The sequence below is a fragment of the Parus major genome, chromosome 7 (assembly GCF_001522545.3).
Source record: "Parus major isolate Abel chromosome 7, Parus_major1.1, whole genome shotgun sequence".
NCBI classification, from domain to species: Eukaryota; Metazoa; Chordata; class Aves; order Passeriformes; family Paridae; genus Parus; species Parus major.
In genome coordinates, this window is record NC_031776.1 from 14,564,910 (window position 1) to 14,577,306 (window position 12,397).

General features: G+C 38.3%; 1 protein-coding gene across 8 annotated transcripts in view; it reads left to right on the plus strand.

Moving 5' to 3' along the window:
• The window catches only part of ZNF385B (zinc finger protein 385B), a 153,049-nt gene that overhangs the window by 91,534 nt on the left and 49,118 nt on the right, over window positions 1-12,397 (plus strand). For 6 of the 8 annotated variants that reach the window (XM_015635392.3, XM_015635393.2, XM_015635397.3 and 3 more), the window contains one exon: window positions 8,042-8,172. The exons of the other annotated variants lie outside the window; for them this stretch is intronic. In XM_015635392.3, the coding sequence (XP_015490878.1) occupies window positions 8,042-8,172 (131 nt within the window). The remainder of the gene's footprint in view (window positions 1-8,041; window positions 8,173-12,397) is intronic. 8 annotated transcript variants of the gene reach the window in all.

The window sequence follows — 12,397 nt, forward strand, 5'->3', positions numbered from 1 at the left end:
TTTAAGAAACTAATGACAAATATTTCCATAGCATCTACAGATAATAACAAATTGCAATTGTACTCCAGCCAGCATGTTTCTTCTAAATATAGTAAAGGATGTTTTGTAATTCATTTAATTGCTTAGACTTGACAAGGAGCCAGTGCTAACAAACTTGCTTTGATAGCAGTATAGTGCTTGTGACGTTCATTTGGCTTGGGAATGCAAATCCTGAGAAAAAATGTGTGAAATGAAGAGTGAAGCACAAGTGCTGTAAACTCTGCTGTTCTCCATGCAGGTGCACAAGTCCTGAGCCACAGGAACACGGAGGAGGGACAGCTGCACGAGGGAGGGGACAGGAGCGTGAGTCACACGTCCTGTGAGGACAGGAAGGACAGGGCTCTTCCTGATGTTATGGTCAGGCACTTGTAACACAGTTATTTAGGGAAAATGCAGGATAATCCGTTCCACTTCTAATTATTGGACTTAACTTCCCACTCCATCTGTTCTGGTATCTTCCATAAAAAGCCTATGGGGATTCCTGTTGTATTGAAAACTACTACAAAGGCAGTGCAACTGCAAGAAGAATAAGATTTTTTTTTAATTATTTTCTAACATATTTGTCTCTAAAATACTGAAATTACATTTTGTTATTCATCTGTCTCTATCTTCTCCCTCTGCAGCCCCACTTTCCCCAGTGGACATTTTGGCCCTGAAAATTAAACCTTCTGATCTTGTTTTCATAGTTTTAGTTACTTTCCCAGGAAAGTAACTATAAACATAAGTGTTTATACATTCCTTCTAAGAAATGTCTTTGATGAGCATTTCACATGACCAGTGTGATTGGGAAGGTGGTAACTTAGTTATCCAATCCCTGGTCATTGTTGAGAATCTATAAATACTGGAGTCAGAGAATAAAGTTACTTATTTTCCTGTCATACTATTGAGATGTGCCCGTGTGAATCATTCTGTGTCCTTTAGCGACAAGATATCATCATCATTATTATTGTAGAGATTAAGGAAATAAGTATCAACACAGTTTTTTTTCAATATTCACATTAAGGCTTTTGGAGGTGAAAAATAATTAGCTAGGCAAAGGAATTTTCATGGAAGTCCAAGTAATCCCCAATAACCAATTAATATTTCAAAGAGGAGGGATCTGATCCAATGAAGATTTGCTTACTTGTAAAGTTTCTTTTTATTTTTATAATTCTTACATGAAATTACATGCAATACATAGCTATGCAACTTTTGTAAATGAGTTATATATAATTATCAGTATTAGGTAAGTGATGGTTGAGTTTCTGGATTGACTGAATGCCAAAACATCCATCCATTCATTTCAGCAGCACCAGATTTAAATTTATTTTGGTGTTGACCTGGTTGGTGCAAGCCTACATGTATACCCTGTTTTCAGGAATCTGATTTTATACAAAAGGAGAATATGGAATTCTGATAGTACACCTTCATAGACCATTTCTATATGGATTATAATGGACATGCTAACTTCATGCTCAAGCATACTGGAAATGAAGTTTTATTTTTTGGGGAGGGTATTAGTTTTATAATATGACTTTTTTTTAGGTAAATCATCCTTGAGTGTGAAGAGCTTACACTGTACAATATATAGATAATTTGTTGCAATAAGATGTTGTAATGAAGTTGCATCAAAATGCCTCTAGGTTTCCTGAAACAATTGTTAAAAAAAGATAAACTCCAAATGGAGTGCAGAATATTTGGCATGTCATTTTTCATCCATATGTTGCTATGGAAGGCTGGACCTGGCCCAGTGCTTTCTCTTCACTTGCCCTATGAGTGTTCCATGCAGGGGTCTTCCTTTAGTTGAGTAGCCATGATTTCTACACCAGTTCTTGCTGCCTCTCCTTGTGGCTCCTGAGAAAACAAAACAGCATCTTTTGAGGATTTACCTTGCTTTATTTGCCAGGCACAGGTAGATGTGTATAGTTTGGTTTTTAAATTCATCAGCAAGCTAAGGACTGTCCGTATCATATATATGATATGTGAATAATATTTATGAGATATGAATACAGTGCACTCTCCAGGTTTTAAAGAATGTATCATTAGCTCTGGTGCTAATCATGTCAATTCCCAAAGGAGTTGCATCCTCATTCATGAGTGTTTTAGTTGGTGTGGTGCCCAGGGGGCAGAAAACTTGTTGAAAAAGTTTTGTTGAAGAAAGAAAACTTTTCTTGTCATCAGCTGTGCCATGTCACATATATTCTGGGCTTCTGTTTCAAGTTACTTGTAAAGATAAGTTGCCTGGATAGTGAGTTATCTCTTAACATCACATTGATTTGGGAAAATTTGTTGAAGTAATGGTCTTGTCTCTCCACAACTTCTTTTGACAGACTGGAATCCATATGGGTGTCATAGGTCATTTTCCATAATACCATATTGTAAGGAAGAAATCTTTGGTCTGCTGAGTGAAATGTGAAAAAAATTAATTAAAATTCTGTATTTACTATTTTTTTTTTTTTGTATATGAGGGGTGCATGTGTTAGTATTCACCTTCAGGAGTATTATTAATGGGATACTTCTAGAATAGATTTTTCCATAAGCGTTTTGATATCAACACCTGCTGTTCAGAAACTCAGAATTATTTTACTTTAGCTTAACTTGTTTTTATGAGTTTATCTTGGGCATAAACAGAAACAGATGACATCCTCTAATACCCATGTATAGCTGTAAGTAAACAAACTAAATTAGAACATTTCTAAATCCTCTAAAGCGATCATGCTGGAAAGGAAAATAACTAATATTAAGCATTGTGAAAAATCTCAAGGGTTAGTGTCTAATAAACGCCCAAACAAAAAAAATGTAGTGACTTGCAAGTGATTGTTTTTTACCTGTCAGATGGGGGGGAAAATGTGGTGGAAACAGAACTGAGGCATTATGCAATAGGGGCATCAGATAAAAGGGAAGAAAACTGTGAATCTTTTGTCATGTAGTTAGGTGGAGGGATTTTTATAAACACAATTTTTTCTGCAAATCAAACAGTTGCATATAGTTGTAGGAAAGTCTTGTGTAAGTTGGGTTTTTTTAGCAGTGGTTGGGGTTTTTTGGGCTTTTTTTGTGAATCATAGACAGTAGAGCTGAAGAGATTTTTATTCAATATGAAAGCCCTAGGTACTACTTCTGGCTGTAAGCTGTTTATAAAACTGGATTTCGTAGCTACATGCAGAAGTAAACAATTCTGAAAATGTTGAAAACTTCCACTGACAAAATAATGAACTGTACTGACACGGTAGGGTCCCTGAAAAAGCTCAGAGGTGAACACACGCAGACTTGTTTCATAATCCTTCTAGGGAGTTGCTTCCACCTTCTGGAGCTCAGAAGGAAAATGCTGCAACCGGAGGTGATGGTGTGAGGTCTTGAGACAGGATGGCTGTGCACACTCTGGCTGCATCCTTAACTAATTCAGCCAGTGTGTGCAAAACAAAAGGAGCAATTTGTCATCCACCCTCCAAGGGGTACTGTTGGCTCAAGCAGTGTCTCAAAAGCACAGTTCTACAAAGGTGAAGAGGGGAGAAAGCCCAGAACAGATCCATCATACTGGTTACATTGCTACTGCTCTGGGGCCACATAAGACTACTCAACATTACTGTAGAAAGTAAAGGTTCCTCATAGCTGGAAATGCTCAGCACAGTGTGTCCAAAACTGAAAACTGCCATGTAGTGCACATAAGTAGTGCTGGGTGTGAATATCTCAATGTCCCTTTGGAATTTTCCCAGGTACTGTCAATGGCACAGGTTAAAACAAATGCAACCATGTGCAATCTGAGGTGGAGATTGTCCAGTGCACAGAAATTTGTCACCCAAATACTTTTATTCAGTCCTGAGAGCGCTTCAGTTACTCTTCCACTGCTCTTGCTGTGAGTGCGGGTATCTTCCTTTGATGTGAAGATTAAAATACTGTAGTATGTTCTTTAGGTAACAGGAAAACAGGAGAGACTTGAGTATGGCTTCAAATTTCTCTACAGCTGCCTTTAATGAGGACGTTGGAAGAGAATGCTTTCAAGTCTGAAACATAATTCATTTCTTTAAGTAAGCTGAAATAATTCACAGAATGTGTTTTATATGAGTATGTTTTGTGAAGGAATTGGGTTATTTTTTTTAATGGCCTAATAATGACCCAGATCTGATGATCTGATAATGAGCAGGCATTACATTTTTTTTTGTTTTGTTTTTAATGACAAAGAAAAGCGCTTGGTGAGGAAATCACAGAAGTAATAGTGTCACAAATTGTTTTCAGGAGATACAGAGGGCAAAGTTGTGCACTTAGATTTGACTGAACTTGGCACTGCTTTTCCTTGAAGAAGAGGACCAGTGACTGTTTACCATGGCCAAAGTTAACTGTGATTCCCTCTGCCAAAACTGCAGTCTTGCTAGTCTGTGATTCTGTGTTTTCTGTGAAACTGGAAGTGGGGGGAGTTGTTGGTAGAGATTCTTCAAGTCCCTGTGTCACCTGTCCCCTTGCTGGCTAAAGCTTGCTTCACTGGCCCTGGGGACACCTCTTGCCTCAGGAATGAGAGATGTAAGACTCTCTAATTGCTCCCCAAAAATATCGTTTGTGCTGCTTAATCCATTGCACATTATTTGTTAGAGGTGGATAATTTGGGTAACAATTACAACTTTTCCTGACTTCTGTAGAAACATCAGTGTCCCAGTCCATTGCAGTGTGTGCAAAGCCATGTGGGCACGGCTAAAGAGGAGCAGCACCTGGTACACAGGGGCTTGTTTGTTCACATAAATATATGTAGGAAGAAGAAAAACTTCTAATAAAATGAGACATTTTGGGTAATCTGAAAACCTCTTTTCCTCCTCTTTGATAAAGGTAAAAGGGACCAGTGAGGATCAGTGCTTTTAGCAGTCTGTCCACAAATTGCATTCCCTGTACATAGATAACTCCTGCTGTGGGAGTCAAAATTGAAGTTACAAAATACTGTTTAATAAGTATGAAGCTGAAATAAACAAATGCCTTTACAAGAAAGAGCAGTTATATTTATTCCAAAGATTTACAGGTAGTGCAAAACAATGAGTGTTTGACATGGTAAGCTGTCTTTATCATTAAAATGTTAATGAAATGATAAACATTTATTAAATTTATGAAGATGATGAAGCTTGTCAGCGACACCTTTTTTTGTGCCAGTGTTCCTGCATAGTCCAGGTGTGGATGAAGATTTGGTGGAGTAGTGGTGAGAATCTATTTGAGCATTGGGAGCAATGCGAGGGTAAAACCATCCTATTGCATTTGATTTGATGATTTTGAGGTCATGAGGTGCTTCCACTTGTAATTTAGGTCACCTTGACCTGATAATTCCTTCAGAGGCTTTCAGAAGGGAGTCTGAAAGCCAAACTTCAGTCCAACAGGATAATCGATATTTGACTGGCAGTTGTTGAAGTAGTAAATTGGCAAACAAAACAAACACATTTTTTATGATTAATGCCTTCACTAATCAGTCTGGTAGGTGTACATGTTTCCTTTCCTATGTGAACTCCAAATGTATTCTAGTCTCCTGGCTATAAATTACTCTGCAGAAACACCATGAACTGCAAAACTAGAGCGAGATTTCAGATGTCTTTCACATAAAAGATTCTGTGCTCAACCAAGGAGTATAAAGAAGGTTGCATTTTTTTCTGGAGGATGCTAGTTGGTTTTTAAATTTTAGAGATTTTATGCCAAATGCTTTCTATACATTGAATAAAGACAGCATCAGAAAAGTAACTGATTTCAAATGCCATTCACAATTTTAGTCTATTCTGTTATTTTTTTCCTCTGTGAAATTGAGCTAAAATATGTAACCATAGCTTCATTGAAATACGTTTATGTAAAGAGAGGACAGGTCTTCTTTAACTTCACGGATCTTTAATTGCTTATGAATTTCAAAGAGAAACTTGCAGAAGTTAGATTGATGATGGCCCTTTAAGTAATTGAATACAACATAGTTCCTGTTTGAATGCAGCTCTGAAATCCAAATTATGTAAATCTACTGTTTCAGAACCACCTAGTAGAAATAATCATCATTTTTGCAGTTGAAGATATTTTCTTTGGATAAATTCTCTGACACACTGCTTTTCTATTGATTCATTTTTTCCATTATGGATATGAATAACAAACTATAGGCATGTTAGCCTTTAGCTTTTTGACGTTTGTGACTCCGCTTGAATAAGCTTTGGTGTACAGTTGATTAGGCACAACTGTCAATTAGTCTCACGGGCTTATGCAGGAACAAACCTGACATTTATGAAAGTATTGGGATAGAAGAAGGGAGAAAATATTCTGGGAAAGTTTCTCCAGCATATTTTTCCTTTCAAGTTGTGCAGCTCTGTTGGGATTCTATGAAACATTCTCTCTGCATAGCTGTCATTGACCCATCTCTGTGCAATCATCATGCTTTTCCTATAGAAGAAACAGAGAATAGATTACAGCCTGCTATTCATCTGCTAGACCATAATACAACGTTTACTGTGCTGCAGCTGGGATCAAAATGACTGTCTCTCCAGCATCAACAAAATTTGAGCTCAGGGCTAGTTATAAGTGTTTGGTCATCCAAAAAATCCATGCAGCCCCATCTGGCTTCTGAACTTAGCTTTCCTCTTGGATACCATAAGATGGGCTTGAAATTGTGACTGTGGGGGCAGGACTGTGAAAAGGAGGAAAATCTCTCTTTTGCCTTCAGTTTTATGTGTCCTTAACAGGCAGGAAGGGAGATCCCTTAATGGAATACTGGTGCTTGGGCAGCCAGTATGGATTGCCCAGCATTTTGCAAGTGGATGCAAATTATTTGATTTTATAGGAAAAGAGAAGGAAAATTGCTTGTTTACTTTCCTAATTCCCTCCTTCTAGCTCCCTATCAGTCCCCCTCCCCTCCCCTTCCCTCCTGCCCATCCCCTTCCTGGCTGGGTTAGAAAAGCTCAGATAACTTATATGAGAAAAAGCTCAGGTATTGTGTAAGCTGTACTTGAGACAAGGGAGGCTCCTAGGAGGCCTGTTATGCTCCCAGCTGCTGGCCACTGATGAGTGGGAGAAAGAGGTAATTATGGAGAAATTGTGACAGAGGTAGGAGAGACAGAGAGTGACTCACTCTCCTTTAGAGGTGTGGGACACTTATGTTCCACTGCCTGCTCCTGTCAGTGTTGAATTATTCATTCAACCCAGGAAGGAGACACTGAGGTCTTTTTTTGGTTTTGTTTTTTTCACATTGTATTTCAATGTGGGGAATTTTATTTGAAATCTATTTTGTATGGTTTCAGGGAAAAAAATACTCCCACAGGCATAGCTGGAAGCTGTGTGCTAGGCACACTTATTGTGTGAATGGGGCAGATAGCTAGTTAAAAATGAGTATTTGGGTGTCTGTGCTTGCACATTCCCTTGGGATCTTGCTGGGCAATGATTCTTAACTGTATACAGAAAAAATTTAGCATATAGATCTCTAGAAAACTTTTGTTTGGACAGCTCCAATTTAGAAAACATTACATGTAAAGAATTGTGTTCATATCTATGATAGCTGATTATTTAATTGTTGACTATTCTATAATATTTGCCTTGCATCATAAAAAAGGCAGTTTTTTACATGTTAGATTAAATGGTCTTTGTGTAGCACCTGATAGTCAGAAGAGGGGAAAAAATAACATGCAGATCATTATTTGGAAACAAACATCTGGATTTCAGCATACATTGTCTGTGCTGGCTGATCTAGTAGGCAACCATGAATTGCAAAAGCATCTGACTTTCATGGGCACCCATCCTGGCCTTTCTGGCACAAGAAGAATTTTGCAGCTGTAGAAAGGATTTATTCTACCTGCCTGCGTGATTTATATACCATATGTCTTCTCTTCAGCATCTGAGTACCCATGGCTGTAGGGGAGTGCTCTGCCTTGTCTGTGCTGTGTGTAAATAGGTTCCTTTTAATGATATTAACTCCTGCAGAGCCTTTTCATCGTCCCCTGTATAATTTTTTCTTGGCAGTTGTGTCAGCTATGCTGTGTGTGTTGGAGAAAGGAGAATACCATGAATTCCTGGTTTTGTTTGCTCTTGGCAGGCACTACTACACTTCCCACCCTTGTGCGCACACCTACCTTGATGATGCAGCCTTCCCTGGATATCAAACCCTTTATGTCCTTCCCTGTGGACAGCAGCTCTGCTGTTGGATTCTTCCCAAATTTTAACACAGTAAGTAAAGGTGTTTCCACATTTAGTTTCAGTGTATGCTTTCCAATCTGGTTCTAATACCCAGTACTGAAGCTGCCGTAAAACAGTGCATTGTTTACTCAGTTCTAGGGAGCCCTTTCTTTCTGTGCCGTGGTGGTTGCTTTTCCTCTCTATGAAAGGCTTGGAGTGGTGTCCAGCCTTCTCACTGTGCATGGGGCTGATTGATTTTTAACTTGGTCTCTTGAGGTGGTTGTTTGCACATTGGGAAAAACAACCCTATGCTATGCTAAAGATTCGAGAAGCAATAGAATGATTTGGAGCATTTGTCTGGACATGTATTTCTGTATGCTGTAAGAAAGGAAGAAAAAAAAAAAGCTAATGGGAATACAGGCATGACAGGTAAGACCCAGATCCTACACCACTGTGAATCAAACTAATCCTAATACATCCAGGAAAGCAACTGGAGGATAATGTTAATTCTGTATAATTTCCACTTTGTATATTCTGTATGCTTTCCACAAGTGTAAAACTGCACAGCCAGCCAATGTGAAAAATGTGAACATGTTAGTTTTGCTTTATGGTAAAGCATCTTGGGTTTTTTTTCAAAACAAAAGGAGTAGTGCCAAAAAAATACTTCCGCGATTCTTCATGTTTATCAGAGCAGTAATTGAAAAAAATACTCTCTTCCAAACTTCTCACTTCTTTATCAGCTCATAAAAAGGCAATGATTGTTATCAAAATGCTTGTTTGCCATCGCACTTGAGCTTAAATGTTTAAGCTAAGGGGTTAAATAGGAAGGAAACTGTTGTGGGTCATTTCTGCCCAGTCAGCAGGTACAGTGTGTTTGTAGGTGACCGTCACCTGAACCGCTGCACATTGCGCTCCTCACTGTGGCTGCGGGGGGCGGAAAGGGGAGCAGTGTCATCACCAGCACACAGACACCAGCTGAACCACTGCCAAGTGCTTCCTTTCACAGACTAACCGTCTGTCTGAAACTAAAACTGCAACAGCATTGTTTTACCCCGTGCCGTGCAAATACGCCTTGCTGACAGGCCATGTGCTACAGCATGCGGTGGTGTGGGGTGGTTGTGAGGTGATGTAGGAACCAGCTTCTGCAATGTGTCAGCAGCCCAATGTATGAACAGTAGCAAATATTACTAATTCATTGCAAAACATCTGTGTGAAAAATGTGTGTTTATCAGGGAGATGTGGCGATGTGCATTTGCACAAAGATACAAAAGATTAGAGGAAAAACCCAGGAACATTAAAAGAGCAGGCTCAAAACTCAATACCATGTTAAGGAGGCAGTGGGTCACTATCATATCTAGGCATGATGCAACTCATATTAATTTTCCATCCTCTTCCTAATACTCTCAGGAATTTTGTTTGTTATGATTTTTTTGCTTTCCAGTTGCACAGGTTTTCTAGGTGAGCTTTTTCACAGAACTGTTCATTATGACTTACAAAACTTTTCTTTAGAGATGTAGTTTTAGAGTCAACCAACTATTAATTGCTTTCTGATGGTATTACTGTATATCAGAGTCGCAGTAGCCTCTAGAGACTGTTTAATTAGTATATTTACACTGATCTTTTCTAGTTTATATTTATCTGCGTTACCTTTCATTTGCCTAATTCCTGGCATATTTGTCCTTCACAACTGTAATTCCTCTCCAAACTCCTGTAAGGTTTTATTAAAAATTAGACCTGGGGTAATTGGCAAACATTGTCAACTTGGTGTCTGCTTCCTCCCTTGAAATTCTTGATAATTATATAAAACTATGCAGCTATATACCACAGACATTGCATGTTTAAACTCTTTATTTTAAGAAACAGTGGTTCAGTTCCTCTCTATTTTTAATTTGCAGACTTTGCCATTTATCTTGCAGGTATTGATTTTCCTTGAGAGTCTTTCACAATGGACTTCAAAGCTCATTGGAAAACTAAATCATTCATGATTACCTACTGACAGGCACAATGAATGCCAGCTGTCATGTACTTCCTTTATTTCTAACTTAGCACAACATTTGCAAATGCAGATATTTAGGTTTTTGTATATGTAGTCCTTTTATTCCTTCTTTTTCATTCCAAAGTGGTGGCAAAAGTATGCAAAAGTGTTTAAAAGTATTTTTCCAGAAGGTAATTTTGAGTTATAGAAGCTAAATCCAGTTGATCCATAACATATGTATCATCCACAATCTTTTATCTTACGCAGGAAGTAAATATTAGAAGAGCCAAAGAAGCCATCATTTGCTTTATGGACCAATCAGGAAATCTATGCACTCCATTCATAGGAGGACTTGTCAAGGGCAGGGAAACCTCCAGTGTGCTTTCCTTCATTTCTTTGCCTTCCAAGGGACTGAGGGGACCCTTCAGGGTGCTGGTTGTACTTGCGTGTGTTCACTGAAAGTGGCAGAAAGAAATGGTCTGAGACAAAACTTCTTTGGCTCCACCTGCATTTTCAATGGCTGTCAGAGGCAGAAACATTCTTTTAAACCTTCCCAGGAGGTGGTTTCTAACTTAACATCAGAGGCCTTAAAAAAGAAAAGTTTCTGCATGAGAGCTTAATAGAGTAACTACCAAGGCAGAAAAACAAGGTAAAATGTATTAACTACAAACATCTTCAAAGGAACACTCCCTACAGTTTTCTCCCAAAAGAACTTCTCTTATTTATGAAAACATATTTAAAATCTGGGGTAAACCCTTTCTTATTTAGTTAACTTTGACAGTTTTCAGTTCTGAAAACATCTGTGATTCTCCAGATAAAACATTAGTGTTCCCATTTTGTATGTGGTAGTATTTTGATCCCTAGCTTCTCTCCACAAGGGGTGCTTTCAGCTGATGTGCTGAGCAGACCCTGATTTTGTAAAAGAAATGCCTAACCCAATCATATCTTACTTTCTTGATGGAATTCCATGATTTAGTATAAGCTGTCTCCCTTTTGCTTCTCTTTAAATCATTAATAGTTCTAAACATGCTGTAGATGTATGTATAGTAATTGCCAGTTGATGCTCCAATTAAATTTGTTTCTGTTTGTTAATATATAGGAAAAATTATTTGGGGAATGATTGTACTAATTCACTGGATATGTGTCTTTATTCCTCAGTGAGGAGAATAAAACTTTTCTGTTTCAACAGATCAGCCAGAAGGGGATCTTGTAAGGGCAGGATGAAGGATTCCAAGCAAAGAGGTATTGCAGAATAGGTGCTGTCTTTCCTGGTCTTTTCATATTAGCAGCAAGTAGTTTTGTCAGAACATTAGAGGGATGATCAGACTGTCAGAGTCTGAACTTGAGTTGCTGCATGAAAGGACAAACCCTCTCTCAAGAAATGCTGCAGCAATGGATCCAAAGGTGACATAATGTTTGTCCTGGCATCCAGTTTCAAATGGTCCTGCCTAATAGCCCTTTGTCTGAAATGCAGAGCTTGAATCAAATTATCAGCTATTAGTACTTAAAATGATCTTGCTTATAAAAAATTAGGAAACAGCATTACAGGAACTTCCCAAATTGGTACTTCCAGTTTGGGATGGATGTGGACCAGAAGGTTATTAAGCAGAGTTCTTTACCAGCATATAAAAATGATTCTAAAGGCACCTTAATAGGTTAACAACTCGCATATTGATTACATTTAAAAATATGCCAGTCAAGTATATAGTCAATGAAAATCAAAGTTAAGTTTACTGTGATCTCCATTTTGTGTTTATTATTACATCATACTGAATTTTACACAAGCTGGCTTCCACCACACATCTTTACCTTCTGTACCATTCTTTCTCTAAACCTCCCTGAATCTTTATCTCCTGCCATCCATCTTGTGTACTGAATGATGAAAGCATATTTTGTATCCTTACTTGTGATCACATCATGGAACATGTGCTAAAGCGACTGAAAGCCAGGATTTATCTTGCAAGATCAAGATCACTGATCACTTCATGATCACTGTCTTCATGTCCCTATATAAAGGTTGTGTACTTCCTAAAAAAAGAAATCTCAAAATTCCAGCATATTCTGCCTTGTCCTGAAATGAGAGCAGCACTACATGACTTGCATTTAGTTGAAGTGGTACAGCTAGGGACCTGTCAGTCTGCACAAAAACATTATCAGCAGCAGCTTCTCAGATTCTATCATCATAGAAAATAATCAGCAATTCATATGCTTCTTTCTGAGTTTGTTATGGCCTCAGGGGTAATCAAAGATTAGAGCATCTCTTGTAGCTTTCACATTAGTGAAACATTTTGCATCTAACTA